Genomic DNA, 20232 nt, shown 5'->3' on the forward strand with positions numbered 1-20232 from the left:
TGCATTAACCACTATCCAAAAATTAAGATTGGATGCAATTTTTTGGCAGAGGTTAAAATGAAATAGTGAGAACTGCCAAACTCATTTTGCATAAGTGCCCATTAGTTACTGAGTGCTGGAATTACAGTTCCCGGAGGCATTCTTAAGGAACGATCTTAACGATCAATAGTAATATAAAACCTAAATGTTAAGCCTGTCTTCCTATAGGGAATATTAAACAATCAAGACAAGATATTCATCCAAAAAGGAATCTCTTTGTGGTTCTGATGTTTACGGGAATTGTTAAACATGAAAATGGAAGAAAGCAAACTGGTGAGGTGAACAACATTAACTCTCCCGTCCTGAAGTTCTGGGTAAAGGCTGCTGCATTTGTACCCCAATAAGGTTGGAAATATGGAAGAGGAATTCTGGGAGAGGAGAAAGAATGATCACTGATAGGAAATGGTTGTGCAATGCTGTGAGAGCCCTTCTTTGATTTAGCATTAGCAGATGTGACAACTGGTTGGCTACTGTGGGAGCTACTAAAAAGTGGGAACTACTGTAAGCCACATTTAGGCAGGAAATAAAGAACTAAAGTGTTGAGCACTCAGACAGTCACAAAGCAATCAATTTCAGTGGCATCAAACGCATCCATTTGTCTTACCTCTATCTGCTGAAACTCTTTTGCTGCTCGTGGAGTACTGTCTTGAGAAGAAATAGTCTAAATTAAATCAAAAACATTTCATAATTTAGAAAAGAACATCCTTCATAAGCCTGTTGAAAACACAGCCTGTACAGACATAACCTACGGAGCAAACATTCTCATTTTCATTAAACAATGGTTAGATCAAAAACAGAGCACCGCATTCTGTTCTGACGAAGGGTCATGGACTTGAAATGTTAACTGTTTCTCTGTCCACAGATGCAGCTTAACCTGCTGAATATTTCCAGCATTGTCTGTTTTCGCTGTATTAAATTTAACTTGATACAAATTTAGGAAAGTTCTTGAGACGGTGCAAAAAAGGTTTACTAGAATAGTTCCAGGGATAAAGGAATTTCAGCTCCTTCAGGATTAGATTGGAAAATCAGGAGTTGTTCTCCTTTGAGATTTGCTAGAGATTTTATAAGGTTATGATGAGTTTATGAAGGGTAACAGAGAGAAGCTGTTCTCATTAGCAAATGGTTGTAGGATCAAGTCCATAAGTAATGTATATTCCTTGTTGATTTCTAATCTAGAGAGAAGCTTTGTGCAGAGTAACACACAGGAAATATGACTAGCTTTAAAAGGTGTCTCTTGTTCATTGAATGTTATTCCCAGACTGCATATATGCCCAGAATGATAATACAGTTGATCAAATATTAACATAGTTTGCAGGATAGAACAGTAGCTTGTCAAAAACAAGCACCTTCAGCACACCACCCAACTCCCTGTGGCTCTGTTTTCCCATATAGTGACTGTAGCACCTCCCTTTCAAATCCAGCCCACTTTTCCAGCCCAGCACACAAAACCTACCATTGCTAACCCTGCAATTCTATCTTTCTGAATCGTGTCACTTATCATTTCATTCCCTACTATCAGACATGGTTTAAAAATTTGCATCATTCATCACTACTTCCCTGTACCATTGGACATTTTTTTTACATTATTGAATTCCAATGGCAGAAAACTGTATGGGCCTGCTGAGATATTGTTTAAAACTAGGCATCATTTTGTCTATTCTTTGGGGGTGAAATGGAGCAAAGCAGACAAATTTCACTGAGCTTGGCCCACTAGTCTGAGGATACCTGGAAAGCTTATGTAAAACCAGAAATAGTTTTGACACATTGTACAAGCCAATAAGGTGCTTGATGTCTGTTTTGGAACTACGGGAGGACCTACTTTATTCATGTTAATGCATATTGGCAAGTGGCCACTATCAAATAGGAAAGATATTCTTGAAGTTGAGTGGAGCCAGGAAAATCAATCCTGTTTCTCCAAGCTCCATAGCAGTCCTGACAAATAGTATTGTTCTTTCCCCTGCTTGACACTTACATGAGGGGCACTTCTGCCGAGACAAATGGCTAGTGATCATAGGATTTATAAGATGATACTGGACAGAAGAAAGCTATTGGGCTGTAGATGGTTCTTTGAAGGAGGATTTAAATTAGTTCTATTTCCCAGGCCTTTCGCCATAGCCCTGCATTTTTTCTCATTTTAAATATTTATCTAATAGACATTTAAAGGTTTGTGTTGAACAGATGTATCCTTTCAGATGCTGGATTCCAAACTGATAGGTGTCATAAAGAGCAGAGGCTCTACTCATGAGGGATAGCATTTTGTTCCCTGTTCAGTCTGAAGAACAATTCTTTATCAATCCCCTCTGCTTGCTGTCTCTCTTCTAATTTCTTGTCCATGATGCTGGGCAGGCACAGTAGTGTACCGGTTAGCATAATGCTTTACGGTGCCAGCGACCCGGGTTCAATTCCGGCCACTGTCTGTAAGGAATTAGTACGTTCTCCCTCTGTCTGCGTGGGTTTCCTCGGGGTGCACCGTTTTCCTCCCACATTCCAAAAAGGCGTACAGGTTAGGAAGTTGTGGGCATGCTATGTTGGCGCCAAAGTGTGGCGACACTGGCGGGCTGTCCCCAGAACACTTTACGCAAAAGGTGCATTTCACTGTGTGTTTCGATGTACATGTGACTAATAAAGAAATCTCATCTTATCTGCTGTCCCCTCGATTCCATTGCTTTTAATTCTGCTAACAATATGATGTGGTACTTTATCAACACCTTTAGGAAGTCCACATACTCAACGTCAACTGTGCTGCCTTCATTCTCTGAAATGGGCAAGCCACCTCTTGTGATGTGATAGGTGATAGCTTTGACAAACTTACTGAGATGATCTGGGATCAATTTTAAGCTCACACAGTGTGTGCTGCACTAATTCTGCAGTGCCCCACTCTTTCCAACAGGTGGCAGGTGGGCATCAAGTAAGGATATGCATTCACTGTCCAGTCAAGAAGTTATTTTAGTGAAACAGACCAGAAACTGCCTGCACTATGGAAAAAAAGCTGTCTGACTGCTTGATTCTACGCTGAGCTTCCAAAGAGCTGCCACTGGCAGGGCAAACATTGAGCGGATTCAAATGGGAGATTGATAAACCACTTTAGATTCATTAAAAAATAACAGACAGGGATAAAAATAGCATGGCATGAACGTACATGCTTAAGTTACTGAGTTTAACAAATAGCATTGAATCAGTTCTTTAAAGGGATACAAGTCCTAGTGGGAGATATTTAGTTAACCTGTAGTTTGATTAGCAAGCAAGAGCTTGCTTCTAAAATCCAAAATCCAGCCCTGTTAAAGTATGTGCTGCTCAGACCTGATGCAAAATTAACCACTCTGCCTGATATATATAAAACATAACCAATTCTGTCCAATGTGTAGCATAAAAGTAAAATTTGCAATTATTTAGTGTCTTTCCTGTACCTTAGGATGGCTTAAAACACCTTGTAGTCAATTAATTACTTATGACATACATATAATTACTTCTGGGGTACCTTTTTCAGGATTATAGTATTAATTACAAAAATAGATTAAGTGAGACAGCAAAACCTCAGCAGGTTTCGTTGCAGGTTTGTGTGGCTATTCATCTAGAAAATAAAACACAATATATTTTTTTAAAATGTTGACGTGCTAGGAACTCTGAAGGTCCTAAGATGTTTTGGATACAAGCACACTGATCACTAAAATTATAGCAGTCAGATACAAAAAATGTCAGAAAGTCTGAAATTTTGCTACTGATCAACAAAACTCTAGTTGGACCACATCTAGAGTACTGTCTGTGGTTCTGGAGTGCAGCTCAGATTCACAGACTACAGCCAGGGCTTCAAGAATTAAATTGTAAAGAAAGATTACGTAAATAGGGCATGTCCTCCCTGAAATTAAGAGGTGATTTCATGTTGGAATTTTGATAGAAATCCACATGGTAAATTGGGAAACTTTTTTCAGTGATGTAGCTGAAGGGGACATTCATAACTCCTACAAACGGGACCAGCTTAGGTGGGAATGTTGGTTGGCATGGACCAGTTGGGCCAAAGGGCCTGGTTCCATGCTGTATGACTCTAAGAAAATACAAGCAAGGGTAGGCCACACAGCCCTTCATAGCTGCCTCACCATTTAATATGATCATGGCTGATCTGCCCTAGACCTACTCTTCTGTGTCAGATCCCTATGGCCCTCAATTTGCTGATATTTCAAAAGTTATCTACTTCCCCTTTAAGTACCTCCAATGACTTCATTTCCATAACCCTCTGGAGCAGAAAATTCCAGAGATTCACTACCCTCTGTGCAAAGTTCCTATGTACCTCAGTCTTAAATAACTATTCCCTAAGTCTGTGAGTAGGTCCCCTCATTTGAGATTCTAAACTAATGGAAATATTTCTATATATGCCCTGTCATGCCCCTGAAGGAACTTATATTTTCAATAAAATCATCCCTCATTCTTCTAAACTTCAAAGAATATAGATCAAATTTCTTTAGAAAATTAAGCACACCATGTCTGTATGCAGCAAAACCTAGACAATATTCAGGCATGGGCTGATAAGTGACAAGTACTATTTGCACCAAAGATGTAGGCAATGAAGATCGCCAATGAGGGACTCTTGACATTCAGTTGCATTGCCATCATCACACTTCCCCATACAATATCTTAGGAGGTGACCATTAACTAGAAACTCAACTGGAATAGCAACATAAATATTGTGGCTACAAGATCAGATAAGAGGCTGGTTATCCTGAGGAGGGTGACTCATTTCCTGACACACCTAAATGTTTTATCATCAACAAGGTGCAAGTCAGGAGTGTGATGAAATATGCTCTATTTGCTTGGATGAGTGCAACTGCACTAACTCTCAAAAAGCTCAACACCATCCAAGACAAAGCAGTTTGATCAGTGCCCCTTCCACCGAAGGTGCCCAGTGATGGCAGTGTGTACCATCTACGAAATAAACTCCAGTTACTCACCTTGCTACTCTGGGAACACCTCCCAAGTTATGAAGAAGGGTGTTAGTCACATGGGGGCATTACTATCTGCATGTTCCCCTCCAAATCACACATCATCTTGATTTGAAAATAAATCATTATTGCTGGGTCAAAATCCTTGAACTTCCTACCCAACAGCACTGCAAGAATACCTTCATCTGAAGGACTCAGGGATTCAATAAGATGGCCCAACATCACCTTTTCAAAGGGAATTAGGGATATCCAATAAATACTGGCCATACTGGTGATCCCAGATTCTGAGAAATGAATAAAATAAAACCCAGCTCATTCAGGAGAGGTTGGAAAGGATTTTTAGACATAACGAGAGACAGATGTGTAAAAATCTCTCTCATATTAGGAAGTAGATTCTATCTGATTAATAATTTAAATTTGATTTTTGGTAGATAAGGATATTAAGAGATATGGAGCCAAGTGGGTTAGGATACAGGCCAGCCATGATCTTATTGAATAGGTTCAATGAGCTGAATAACCTTCACCAGTTCTTATTCTACCATATACCTACCGTAGTCCAACCCAGTTTTTACATCCAGATTTTTTTTAAACCGAGTTCAAATTCTCAAACTGAATTGGTAGCTTTAATGTGATGAATCACATATCCAGATCTGTAACTAATTGCTGCCCTACTGCATCCTTGAATCTACCTGGATAATTTTCTCAGCTCTTTTCAGTATTTTGAAATCTTTAGTGCAGTCTCTTAAGTCTGTTCTATTTGGAAAAGAGGAAATCTCCAAACATGTAACTTTTCCAATTTATTTTGGGGTTCAGTAAACTAGAACCATCACAAACTTGCTGTTAGCAAGTCAGTCAAAGAATTCACTGAACAATTTTTAATAAAAATGGTGCCCTTTTAAGAACAATTCTGCCTTCATGAGCAACCTCGTAGTGCCAGAACTGCTCATGGTTTTCCCTTGACCTCCACGGCTATGACCGAGAAAGAAAATGAATGGAATGCTGAATACTCACATACTTCACTGAGGGGCCTGCTTCAGATTTAGACAGATATATGGCTGACCTCTCTCTGACAGAGATGACCTCTTGTTCTAGCAGTGGTTGGTTATTTCTCTTTGGTGTCCTCGGATACAATAATCTCTCCTCATCTGCAAAAGGAAAGGCTTTCATTATCAAATCTCAATTTTTTTTTTAAAACAAGATTTTCTCCTAAAATGATAACATTATTAATGTGTTTCTGATTTCCTGCCCACTGTTCCAAAGGTCCAGATCTGTGCAACTTGAAGATCATGCAACTTGAAGACTGTGCAGGGATACCCAAGCTATATTGAGACAGGGTCGTCGGAAGTTTCCAGGAATTAAAGATTACCCTGAGGCATAACTTCCGCACAATTGCATTCCAGTCCTTTGAGATACAGGCCAACATTCCATAAGCATTTTTGCAACTGTGGTCTGAGCTCTGAGTGATTTGTGTTCATAGATACCAAAGTCATTTCTCTCCGCCATGGCAGCTGGTTTCTCATCATTAAGAAAATATTTCAGTTTGACTCTCTCAGATTCAAAATGGATGACATTACATTTCCTACATTAAACATCTGCCACAGTTCTGTTCACTCACTTACATTGTCTATATCCCCATGTAACCCACTCCTCTGCTCCCAACTACACAACTTAGAGTACCTCCCAACTCTTCCTATCATCTCTTCCAAAAGAGTTTCACAGCAAGAACAATCAGATAGAAGCTGAAATCACAATGTAGGGGAGCAGCCCACAGCAATGCGTGAAAAGATGGATTTTGTGGGGCTTTCCTTGGTTAGAGACAGTACCAGGAAACCTACTTAGTCCCTCTGTAAAACTGAATCAACCCACTTCCCACAGACTATGAATGAAAGTCCAACCTGAGTCGCAAGTGCACTTCCTTGAGGAAAATCCTTAACTGCCTGTTCATTTTGATCGCCTTACACATTCTAGCAGTGTTTATGGATATAAGAACATTATTACATAAGACAAGATCAGGGCTCTTCCTCGACCTCAACACCAATTCCCTTAACATCCAGAAATCTATTGATCTGTGTTTTAAGGGAGTCCAGTGACTGAACTTCCATAGCCCTTCTGGGTAGAAAATTCCAAAGATTCATCCCTCTCTGCATGGTGAAATTTCTCTTCATCTCTGCCCTAAATTGGCTACCCCTCTTAGACTGTAACCCTTGATTTTCAAAGTCAGGAGAAACATCCTTTCTGTTTCCACCCTGTTGAGCCCTGTAAGAATTTAGTACACTTCATTGAGACCTCCTCTCATTCTTCTAAGCTCCAGAGGACACAGACCTAGTCTAGTCAGTCTCTCTTCCTACAGTGAACCCACCATCCCTGGAACCAGTCTACTCAATCTTCAATGTGCTCCTTGAATACAAGCATATCCTTTCGTAGGTAAGGAGATCAAAACTCTGCACAATGCTTCAGGTGTGGCATCACCAAAGCCCTACATAAATACACTAAGATATTCACTCAAATCTTCTCATGATATAACATTTCTGCTGATAGTAACAATATTATGCTGTAAATATTTCAATTAGAATCCTTCCATTGGGCAGTTTTTGATTAATGTTTTGAGGTTTCAAAGTTCCACAAGCCAGAATTTACTGAAAACCCCACAGCCTAGATCCTCACTTCTCCCTCCTGGCAGCTGGTGCTGAGGTGACTTAATGTCAAAATTTGTCTCCCCTATCTTAACAGTCTCCTCCAGCATCATCCACTCCTCCAAGAGCAGTGTATTCCTTCTGTTCTGCATCCCTCCATTGCTTCATAGGTGGTCTGATAGATTTATAAGATAAGATATGATAAGATACTTGTCACATCTACACCGAAACACACATTGAAATGAGTCTTTCTGCATTACTGAGAATGTGCTGGGGGCAGCCCATAAGTGTCGCCACTCTTCCGGCGCCAACATAGCATACCCACACCTCCTAACCCGTACGACTTTGGAATGTGGCAGGAAACCAGGGCACCCAGAGGAAACCCACACAGACACACGGTTAGAATGTACAAACTCCTTACAGACAGCGGCGGGAATTGAACCCGGTTCACTAGCACTGTCATAGTGTTTTGCTAACTGCTACACTACGTGCCACCATCTTCTTAGGCTCCTCCACCATGCTGTTATAATCCTGCTTTCAGAAGTCTCCTCAAAATCAATTGTATGAGCACCCCACCCCTTAACTAACCCATACTTCTTCCTATTTACTATCCTTATCAATGTAAAGGACTCTTCTCCTTTTATGCTTTTATATATTTTATTGAATAATGAAGAGTTCCCTGGAAATGAAATTATTGATGCCCTGATGCTACATAAGATAAGATCTTTATTAGTCACATGTACATCGAAACACACAGTGAAATGTATTTTTTGCGTAGAGTTCTGGTGGGCAGCCCGCAAGTGTCGCCATGCTTCCGGTGCCAACATAGCATGCCCACAACTTCCTAACCTGTACATCTTTGGATTGTGGGAGGAAACCAGAGCACCTGGAGGAAACCCATGCAGACACGGGGAGAACGTACAAACTCCTTACAGACAGTGGTGGGAATTGAACCCAGGTCGCTGGTGCTGTAAAGCGTTACGCTAACTGCAGGCATTGTAGATCTGAGTTTGGAGTTTGTTCCCTGAACAACAAGGGTCATCGTTAATATCTGCAAGCTCAGAGCAGAGCATAAGTTCCGAGATTGCTTGTGACTGAAAGAGCCTTCAGATATTTCCTTACCCCACAATCCCAAACACTTCATGTTCAACTCATTAGTTCCTCAGTTATCTTGTAACCTCTCTTACTCTTTTCAACGTTACTAGTATTCTAGTAGGAAACCCAGCTCTTCAGCTTCAACCTCTTCAACATTTCAAGATTTCAAGATCTCTTTGTATTATTTATCATTAAAAGAACATTGATAGTGATTGTAAGACACTTTCTTTACTCTTCTCTCAAGTCTAAGTAAACACATTACATATATTCCCAAAGGCCAGTAATATTAAACTCAAGCTACACATCTGTCAGTGTCTCCCAGTCCTTTACAGCTTTTTGAGAAAGGTCCCTACGGTCTTTCGTGAGCTAATTAATGGCCAAAAAAAAAACAAGCGCACACACAGACAAAGAGGGAGCTGCTGTGTCAGCATGTAGCAGCATTGAATTGTCAGCCAACAATTCAGAGCCTCGGTGCTAAATAAACAACGACCTCAAGCAAAGGGAATGTTGGCCCATCCATTGTGTAGAACAAGGGCAGGAAGGGGCAGTGATCCATCTCCACAGGAATCACTGTCAACTGGCTTTAGGGCCTTAGGTTACTAACAATAAATAATCGCAGGATCTGCTGCACAATCACATCATGCCTTGCTGTCCCATTACTAAGCTTTCTAAGCTTTTATTGTCTAGCCAGCTAAATGTCTGACATGCATGAAGACCTTACACTGCACTCCAAAGATTCACCAACCCAAATTAAGAGAGATCCACCCTAGTGATTTCATCCATTGAAAGCAAAGATCTTGAATTTATATGGCCCCTTTCATGCCTTCAGGACGCCCAAAAGAAATATGTTGAAAGTACAATCACTGAAACTGAGTAGGGCAAAATTAACAGCTAAATTCCACATGTGTTGTGACACAAGAGACTGCAGATGCTGGAATCTGGAGCAACAAACAATCTGCTGGAGGAACTCAACGGGTCGAGCAGCATCTGGGGGGTTGGGGCCAGGGGAAGGAATTGTTGACGTTTCAGGACGAAACCCTGCAAAGAACAATGACATTTTTCTTGGGCATTTCAGCAGCCACTTTGCACACAAGATCACAACTACCTAGAAATTGGATTTCATGCATTTTTTGGTGCATTTAAACTGTGCATTTATTCCCAGTTCCCAATTTACCCAATTCATCTAACAGGAAGTGTCTCTTAATTTGGGAAAATCCCAGTAGAAAAAGTGTTCGGGTGATTTTAACCCATATGCATTTGTTATAATTTTGGCTGCATATTTCCCTTCAATGGCTGGCTGCAAAGCTCATACAATCATTCCTGCACCGACCCCGGAAAGTGAGTCAGCTCCTCAAAGGATAGACTCCATAGCAGCCACAGTGCATTAGCACAAAGGCTATCATGTAGAGGAGGGAAAAGGGTTGGAAGAAGTGGGTATTTGGAGACCTGTGATCCATATGAACACTCCACGCCTGTTGATCTGGAGTTCCTGCTCCATATCTTTTGCATTTTAGCCTCTAACCATTTTTGGAGCTAATCTTCACCCCAAACTTTCTGAGATAAAATTAGAAAAACAAAGAGAAAAATAAATATATGGATTGACCTTCATGCTATGAGGGTCCCCAAATTACTGTGAGATATGGGAACATTACAGTGGCCCGCGATCACAACATTTTGTATTTAGTTGCATAATACAGAAATATTATGAACTTTCTCAGTGGTTCCTGTGGACAAGAGTGCAGCATAGAGAAGTGATTGTTGCAGAATCTGTGGCCAAAACATCAATGTGCCAGCAGGGACCTTTAACCCACAATGGCCACCAGAGTCTTCCAGCTCTGAGATGATTGTGCAAACTGATCCAGACCGGGCTTGACATCTGATACCTTCATGTTATGAGCTACAGAAATAACTAGGAAAAAAATGATTAATTTATACACATCCACTATATTTAATAGCATTTTCTGCAAAAGGTACTCAAAAATAAATCTAGCTATTGCCAAAGCCTGATGCAAGCTCAACAGCCAAATGCATGATCACAGCTCTTATGTGGGTAATCCTGTCTAGTTGTCTACTAGGTTGGAAAATGTTTGTGTTTAACAGTATGGCTCTGTGTGTCCTCCAGACATGGAGTGAAATGTTTATTTTTAATTGACTAAACACATGCCTCTGGATATTTTGAGAACTCTGGTAATATTACTGCCTCTTTCACAGTTCCAGTAACCAAGAGGAACTTTGGCTGTGGGTCTGGTGTTCACAGGCCTGACTGGTAACTGCCCAGAATTGTACGTACAGGACCCAGGGAAGTACTGTGAAGGCACTCCCTCATGGATTCAGCTCTATTGACCTTCTTTTAGCTACTGGGTTTCCCAAAGCCTTGGAAACCTATCTGCCTGTGGTTAAATATAGAAAGACTGTTAAGATGAAGGCAAGCAACCTCTTTATTATATTTAAGTGGCCAATCCACTTCCCATGACTAGATTGTCCCTCTCCCTCCAACACCCTACACCCCCAGCAATAACATGAGAAATGGTTGGACTTAAAGCAAGTTTAGTTCCTGTCCCATATCTTTTGCACTTTAGCCTCTGACATGATCCTAACCATTTTAAGAGCTAAGTTTCACCCCAAACTTTGAGATAAAATGAGAAAAATAAAATGAAAAATACATATATGAATTGGCACAGATTGTTCCTTTATCAGGACTTCAAGCTGTGCATCATTTTTAAGTTTATATGCTTTTATAGCTTAAACTATTGTTTCTTGGTTTGTTTCTTTCTTAATTCTATTGCAACTATGTTACGTGGGACTTATTCTCACTGCATGGAGTTATTGCTGCATCATGAACACTCTTCCTGCAAGTTGGGCTTTGGTTTAGCATCGTGGGCTTTATTCCTGCAGCATAAACCTTTGGCTCCATACTATGCATGTGTCTCTTTGTTATAAGCCTGGCCCTGTTCCTTTACACTCATTCCTGCAAAACAGGCCTTGCTGGCAAGCCTGGCATCTACTGCCCATCTCCAATTGTCCTCAAGAGGGTGATAGTGAGCCACCTTCTTGAATACCCTGTGTGGAGAGGATCATCTCAACCACCTGTCAGGTAAAGAATTCCAAGATTTAGACCACCGGTGATGAAAGAAAAGTAATACAACTCCCAATCAGGGTGGTACGTGACTTGAAGGGGAACTTGCAGATGGCAGTGTCTCTATGTGCCGGCTGCCTTTGACCTTATGGGAGAGTTTGTGGCTTTAAGAGGTACTGTTTAGGAAGCCTTGGTCAGTTGCCAGACTGCATCCCGTAGACAATAAACAATACAGTCATGATACACCAGTGTTGGAGGACGTGAATGTTTAAGGCTATACATCAGATGTGAATCCAGTGGCTCTTTTGCCCTGGCCAGTGTCAAGCTCCTTAAGTGCTGTTGGAGTCATGTGGAGAGTATTCCATCACAATCCTAACTTATTTCATTTAGATGGTTGGAAGACTTTGTGGGGCCAGGATGTCAGTTACTTTTTGCAGTGTACCCAGCCCTGACCTGTTTTTAGAGGCACCGTACTTACATAGTTGCTTATGTTAAGTTTTTTGTCAATGGTTACATGAAGGATGCTGATGGTTGGAGGCTTTATGATAGTGATGCCGCTGAATTTCAACAGGTTGTTAGGCTTTCTCTAGTGTTAATCATTTCCTGACCCTTATGTGGCATGAATATTACTTGCCATTGATCAACCCATACCTGAATATTATAAAAGGTCTTTCTCCAGGTGAACAGAAGCACTCTGACTGGAACTGAACACTCAGATGATCAGTGAGTACCCTCACTGCTGAATTTATGATAAAGTGGATGCAGTGATAAAGGCAGATGGTTGGGCTTTGGACACTGCCCTGAGGAAGTCGAACAATTATATCCCAGAGCTGAGTTCTTTGCCATCAAACATTCACACCATCTTTCTGTATCATCTCTCTATCACAGATCTTGGTTCTGCCTTATTGACCTTGGCTCTGTATCATGGCCAGAACTTAGACAATGTTATAAAATCAACAAACTGCTTCCCTGGCTAGAGTCTATTTTGTATTCTGTAAAACTGCTGATTTTAAAACTGCTGATTTTGAATCAAATATCAATCATTGTCCATGAGGTGAACATGTCACAACTCAGAAAAAACATCCATTGAAGCTTCTGCCATTTGTAAGGAATTACAGGAATGCAAGTTACTATTCTTGGAGAGGAATCTAAATGAAGTTGTCCTGAATGCCAGCTGTTTAGGGAGTTGTAGGGTCCAGTAGTTGTAAGAGGGCAGGTTCAGACCATGAAACAATTATTTAGGTTCTAAACAGTTCCAACCAGTCACTACCTTCATTCCCACAATGCCATTTTGCTGGAAATTCCTCAGTGCTCTAGCAGCAGGTGGAAGCCCAATCTATCTCTCTCCCATTTTAAACTACTGAGTTGTGACAATACTAGCACCAAATGTGATGCAGACAGTTCCCAACGGAGACAGGAGACCAATTACCACTGGATCAAAAGATTGTGCTTTGAGAACACAAATTGTAAGTTGACACTGCAATGCAGTGGGGAATGCTGCATTTTCAGAGGCTCTGTACTGACAAGACATTAAACTAAAGCACTGACTACCTCTATAGTGGACCTAAAATGTTCCATGGTATTATCTGAAGGACAGCAGTGGAAGTCTCCCGGTGTGCTGTTCATCCATCAATCAAAATCACTCATTGAACCAATCTGGATTAAAAGTATTACTATGATTATGAAACTACTAGATTGCATTTAAATAAATCATCTGGTTCACTAATATCCTTTAGGAAAGGAAATCTGCCTAAAGGATATTACTCAGTCAGGCCTGCATGGAGTTCCAGCCCCATAACAATGTGAATGACTTCTAATTGCCTCTGAAATGGCTTAGCAAGCCATTCAATTCAGGGGCATTAGGAGTGGGTAATAAATGCTGCCTTCATCCTGTGAATGGACTTAAAACCAAATAAATTATTTCAATGTTTTAACATCTTGCTTCTTGTGGTAGTTTACTGTGCTTAAATTGGCTGCCATATATCTTATATTACCACTATGGCTGCATTTAAAAGTACTTTATTCTCTATGGGACTTCCTACAGTTGTTAAAGGTATTTTCTTTATTTGATTCAGGATACATGCAGGTGCTGTGGGCATCAGTGGATTGTTAATTCCCAATGTCCTATGCCATGTAAAGGTTATGCATAGAATATGACCAACAGCGACAAACAAAGAATGGCAATGGTTTACTCATATTCATTCAATAAGGCTTAAGCATGCATCCTTGTATGCTGCCACTGACAAACTGGTGGGCAGGCACATGGACACCCTTTAGAAACTTTTTTTGGGTTCATTCTTATGTGTGACCCTAAACACTATAAGAACAATGGCATGTTTGACCATATGGCTGAGACTAAGGTCCAAGTATGAGTAACTAATATATGAGAATCATCATAAATGGGATCTCAGAATGATTTTCCTTTATCTATTCTTGGCAATTATAATGTATATTGAGATCTTGTCAACTATTATGTACTGATATAACAAGAAACATCATCTGTTCAGTGCTTTTACTATAGGGAATCATCCCTAAGAATTTCACAGAAGTGTAAAAAAAAATTGACATTGAAGCAAAAGAGGAGATAGCAGCATAGGTGACCAAATCTGGGTCAAAGTAATAAGGAGATGAAGAGATTCACGGAGGGAATTCCTGAACTTTGGCCTTAGAAATCTAAAGGCACAGTATAAATGGAGAGACATCGGGCATGCACAAGAGTCTGGAGTTGGAGAAAGGTATTCTTGGAGAACTGCAAGGTAGGAAAAGGTTTCAGAAGTAGGAAGGAAGGACAAAATTGAGTGATTTCATCAGGAGGATGGGAGTTTTAAAAATGAGATATTAGTAAACTGAGATCCAGTGTAGTAATGATGACTGTTAACACATTATATTTATTCATTCCTTTTCTCGGTTATTTCTTATTCCTCAAGTACACTAATTTCCACTAATCTAGATTTAGATTTGTTTCAATTATAGTTACTATGAAATTTTGTTTCTACCATGAAAAGTGGTAAAATGAAGCTATTAAGGATTTATAGTTTCTTTATTAATTGTCCCTATGGCTCCATGAGTAGAAGCTACAGTTTGATCAACCATACATAATAGTTGGTTCCAGGGTCATTTTTATCTGGAGTGCTAGGATTTGTTTCAAACATGCCAGGATGAGACATACAAGTCTTCAGTTGCTGCAGACAGTCATGTTTGGTTCCAATGTCTACTTGGTCAAATAGCCTGCCTTTACTCACACATGACAAGTGGCATACAAGAAAGGGACTTGAGGAACATTGCCACTAGTGGAATTGGTTCTTTAGAAAAGGAGTGAGAGATTTGTAGAGAGAAAGAACTTCAAGTTTGGATGCTGAATAAAGAAGTCATAGAGATAAGTTCTATTTAAAACTTAATCAGCAAGTGGCGACTCACATTTTAATTCTTGTGCCAGTACTGTAAAAGGATCTGCTTTCAAACAACATATCTACCCTTCCCCACCCCCATCTCCCCTTTCATCATTCCTCTCTATTCAGAACCAGTCAAACTACATCTGGCAGCTCTTTTTGTAACACTGTAGAACTCCAGCATCCACACACTCTTCCACATTAACTCCAGCTCACACCATTTCTGTTTTTGCTGAAAACTTCCTCTCCATTCCCAATACCGAGATTTCAAAATAACGTTCTGTATATCCCACCGTTAAGTTACTCTAAGTTACACCGTTAAACTCCCCCAGCCCTTTAACACAGTCTGCTCTTCCAAGTTCACTCCATTATATACTTCCCTACTCACCCACTATCCAGACTTAAGCAGTTACTCTGAAATCTCTTCCTAAAACAGTTTCCTTTGTGACCTCTCTTCCCACTTTTCTATCTTCTCTGGAATATACCTTTGACTTGTCCCTTAATGCTTCTTTAAATTTTTGCTCAGCATGAGACTTTTTTGCTTTCTTGTTGATTTTAGAATATAGTCAGCAGAATTTGTAGTTATTTGTAGCACCAATCACATTAAAAAGTCCTAAAGCCAAATTACATATTAATTTGTTAAGTAGGCAAAGACACTATATAAACTTCAGTTCATGGTGTCTGTGCCATTTGTAATGTTCTCTTAGAAATGAGCTAGAAAAGACTCCAGAGCTTTATACATATGGTTTGTATTCATCAGGAATTTTAGCACACACCGTGCAGCTGTCAATTACAATAACATTTCCAGGTCAGAGGAAACAGTCTTCAAGCTTCCTGAACTTAACTATTCAGTTATGACAATATTTGTACAATTATTTCTTAAACGATGGATATGGTTGACTACTGTCTAGTGGGGTCTTTGGCACTGCAGGTGTTATTTAATCCAGATTTAGTCTTCATCTATAGCACAGCAGCAACATACAAATAAAAAAATAAGTATTAAATTTTTTTATAATAGTTCCTCACCTACTGTGAGAAGGCCAGCATATAGCAGAAACGGCTGGTAACAATTGTGCCCTGAGTTTCTGCCTTTGTGACAACAGATTATCATATCTTCCACAAACTTTACGGAACAATGTTCTGTACTAATATTGCCAACCCTTCTGCATCAGTAATTCTGTTGTAAAAAGCAATTATAAATTATCTTCATACAAAAGAGTTTTTTTTGTTTTAAACACATCGTTTCACATCTAAAAGGAAAGATCTTTAGAGAAAAGCAGAAGAGATTTACAGCCCCTTCTGGATCTCATACCTCCATTGAAGCTTAAGTCAGATATGCATCTCATTTCTAAGTGAGCTTCAGGCACCTTTCAAAAACTTTATATGGAAACGGTTGAATTCCTAAATTGAAAGCTGTTGCCTGCGCTCTGTTACTACTAATGTGTTTCAAATAGAGTGTCCAGAAACTGTTTTATGCTTGGGCAGACTGATTATGGTCTGCAGAATTAGCAAGAATCTACTGAATCTTCAGTTAGCTGGTGGATACTAGTCTCAGATCGAGAGCAAAAAAATAACACGAGCCCCTATCCTTTGCTATGCAATTTAATTAATTGTTCATGCCAATATTACAAATAGGGCAAATTATTTACATTAATGAATTAGAAAATTGTCTGATGGTTAATGATTAGAAAATATTCACTGATTCATAAATCATAAATTTCAAGTCCTTGTAGTGCATCGATTACATCCCTTATGCTCTGCTTTTCTTATGTATTATAAAATCCCACTTCAATAAGACTTTAACAAATCCCTTAAAATTCACAAGTAGTATAGAGCTTACCAAAATCCTTAACTTCACTTTTCAGTCTTCTTTGACTTTTTAAACACAGAACTCCAGTTGAAAGGTTTGAGTTCTCAGTAGTTCTAATGGTAGGTGGAAGGAGACCTGCTCCCAGCTGTGTCTGTCTCTTTTTCAGACTCAGGGAAAATGCCGACAGCTGATTCTATCAGTGTTCTATGTTTGGGAGGATAAGCTAGCTCTATTTATAGGGATTTGGAAGCCTGGCTGCTCCATCAGGCTGAGTCAATCACTGCTTCCAGAAGTCATTGGAAGACTCATGCTGTTGACATCCCTGCGAGTCAAGCATGCTGATGGCACCTGCTCACTGGGCTGAGCTCATGGACACAATAAGGGCATGAGTTCTCAGCCAACCTGATGGCAGGAATCCAGCCCACTTCCTGCTCCTCTTTAAGATGTTAAAAAATGGCTTGATAAGCAAATGACAATGACATCACAGTCACTCAGGTTTCTTGGAGATATGATTGTTTCCCAATGATGGGAATCCTGTGGACCAACAAATAATCATCATATCACCAGGTGCCAATCAGAAAAACAGAGCCGAAATCCAAGAAAACTGATGACAAATTTTTCTGGCACATACACGTCACAATGCAAGAACCTATAATTTTCCCTCCCAACTGTCTATCATTTTATATAAAAACTATCTGAACCTTTTGATTAACTTCTAGTCTGTAACTCACTTTCAGGTATCCATTTTCCTTTCTGGAAAAGTATTGAGCCACTCAATTAGATTTTAAAGTTATGGCATTTATATCTTTGGTCTTTGGCATTAAGCAGGTACTGGTATATGGGCAGTACTCTCTTCAATAACATAATCGATAGCTCCAAATGTCAGGTGGGTTGTACAATAGGGACGAATAATCCACCATTTGTTCATTTGACCAAAGAAAAATTCATTCAATGGGCTCATTATTTTGTTATGGACTCAGTGAAAGTCCCTTTAAGATAGAGAGTGTGTGTGTATGTGTGTGTGGGACGTGCTTACGTCAATAGAAGATAAAGGACGTAATGACGTTGTTGAAGAAGTTAGAAGAAGAAGAAGAAGAAGAGAGAGAGAGAAGGGAGAGAGACACCAGCCTGCTTGTTTTCTCTATCGATGGATGAGAAACAATAACTGTGTCTGCCACTGAAATCCATGTATGGAAGTTGGAAGTAATCCGGTGGAGTTCACTTTGTTGCTGACCTGTAGAAGGAAACAGGTATTTGTGTGTGGACGACCACGATTCGGATGCTTTTCGGGGTGAGGAAGTCACTACCGAGTAAACACTGAAGTGTCGTTTGGGTTCCATCGTGGAACATTTGGATTTCGTATTTACTCTCTCTATGTTTCTCTACGTCTACGTCTTATCTTCAGACAACGGTGGTTGTTGAAGAAGCCCTTGCTCATGTTTCACCTTATGGCTTGCGGAACTGAACTTTAAGAACCATTCCGGAACTGGGAGTTTTGGACTTTGTCACACACACACACGACGAGTTTAGTTTTGGGGATAACGTTCGAGGTTTAACATTTTTGAATTCTAACATACTAACATTTTTTTTTAACTTTTATTTTACGTATTATCATAAGTAGTGATTAATAAAATAGTTTTTAACACTGAATCATGCTCAGTGTGTTTCTTTTGTTGCTGGTTTGTGACAATTTTAATTTTTGTATTCCTTTATTAATATTTAGTTCTTTCTTTGCATGGACCCTGAAACCTTTGGCCTGGACTCAGCACAACCGATGATAAACATGTATCATTACAGGAGAGCTGGAAGTAGGGTTGGTGGTGGTGGGAGAGGATGGGGAACAGTTGGGGATGGAGCAATTATTATGCCTGTCATGGATGTGCAGAAACCCTGATCTCAACAAATCTATTGATCCTAGTGTTCGATGCATCAATCCTAATTAGATTTTTAACATATCCTGATATACAAGACTCATCATCTCTTGTGTAGTCCTACTCTGTTGACCTGAGTATCCATCCAGGTTCTTCTCTTTCTCTCCACTTGCAAAGATTCTTTCTCCCCAATAATGAAGTGCCAGTATTTTCCTAAGGTACAACTCCAACCTTTGAAGCCAAACATCTATCATTAGCAGGTCATATATGAAAATGATTTCTGAGGTGTTATTTGGCTGGTAGAGCATCACAATTTATGGTATCCAAGTGGCAGAATGCTCCTGGATATTTTCCATTAATCTAAGTTGGTGATTTTCAGAAATAGGATTGCATGCAAGTACCACCTTTTCGATGAATCATTAAATCAAAACTCTGTATCTGCTAAGACATGTGTAAAAGAACTAATCTTACTGTTTCAAAAAGACAGCTTTACCAATATTTGCTCAAAGTATATTTCTCAACCAATATCACTAACAATACACAGATTTATTTATTTATCCATCCCTTTGCTATGTATATGAATTTGCCCAATGGCTTGGCTATACAAGTCTGCCTAATCCAATTCATTGGCTCCAGAACTTGGTGACCATATGAGGAGCTTTATAGAAATACATTTTATTTTTGTTCAAGGACAATGGCCCAAAAAACTTCCGTGTCACTGGGCTGCATGGTGTGATTTTTTTTTTAAAATCAGCTAGGATTCCTGATTTTGATCATCTGTCAGTGATTTCTGAAGCACTGGAACTTACTGGACTCAACTGTCAAGTTCTCATAATTTGCTGATATTTACAATAATAATAACAACAACAACTCAGAAAAGGCTTTAGAGAGTGAGTAGCAATGACACAACTAAATGTCAACTTAACTGAGTGGCTTTAAAAGAGGGGAAATATAATTAGAAATGGCTTTCTGCAATGTGTTGTTATCTATGAGCTTTCAGTCAAATTTGGGAAGTGGAAGTCTATGAAAGGATAACAAACTATGGGCCACACACAACCACATTGTTGTACTAACATTTTTGTGTCCACATCAAAAAGTAGGATAATTGATGAGAAAAAATATCAGGATATCAGACTGTGTGGTCAAAGAGATAATTCAGGCACATTTCATCATGATCTCAATTTCAAACATCAGGCACTTAATGAAAGGCTTGGCCCAAAATAGCTTCACACTCACTGGCTGATTGACGCTACAAGAAAATCAAATAAATAGCTGTGTCACTGCTGACAGAACAAATTCACGTCAGGCAGATCATAACCATTTTAAAAAATGTTGCAAATTGAAATGATAGAAAAAAATTCTGCTGGACTTCTCCACTCATTGTA

General features: G+C 39.6%; 1 protein-coding gene across 1 annotated transcript in view; it reads right to left on the bottom strand.

Annotated features, from left to right (window-relative positions):
• Window positions 1–550: 550 nt before the first annotated feature.
• The window catches only part of LOC127574366 (uncharacterized), a 30280-nt gene continuing 10598 nt past the window's right edge, over window positions 551–20232 (bottom strand). The window contains exons 3-4 of the mRNA XM_052023322.1: window positions 5985–6118; window positions 551–700 (exon numbers count right to left, since the gene is read on the bottom strand). Coding sequence (XP_051879282.1) covers window positions 587–700; window positions 5985–6118 — 248 coding nt within the window. The 3' untranslated portion in view covers window positions 551–586. The remainder of the gene's footprint in view (window positions 701–5984; window positions 6119–20232) is intronic.

This window comes from Pristis pectinata, chromosome 9 (assembly GCF_009764475.1).
Source record: "Pristis pectinata isolate sPriPec2 chromosome 9, sPriPec2.1.pri, whole genome shotgun sequence".
In the NCBI taxonomy this organism is placed as follows: domain Eukaryota; kingdom Metazoa; phylum Chordata; class Chondrichthyes; order Rhinopristiformes; family Pristidae; genus Pristis; species Pristis pectinata.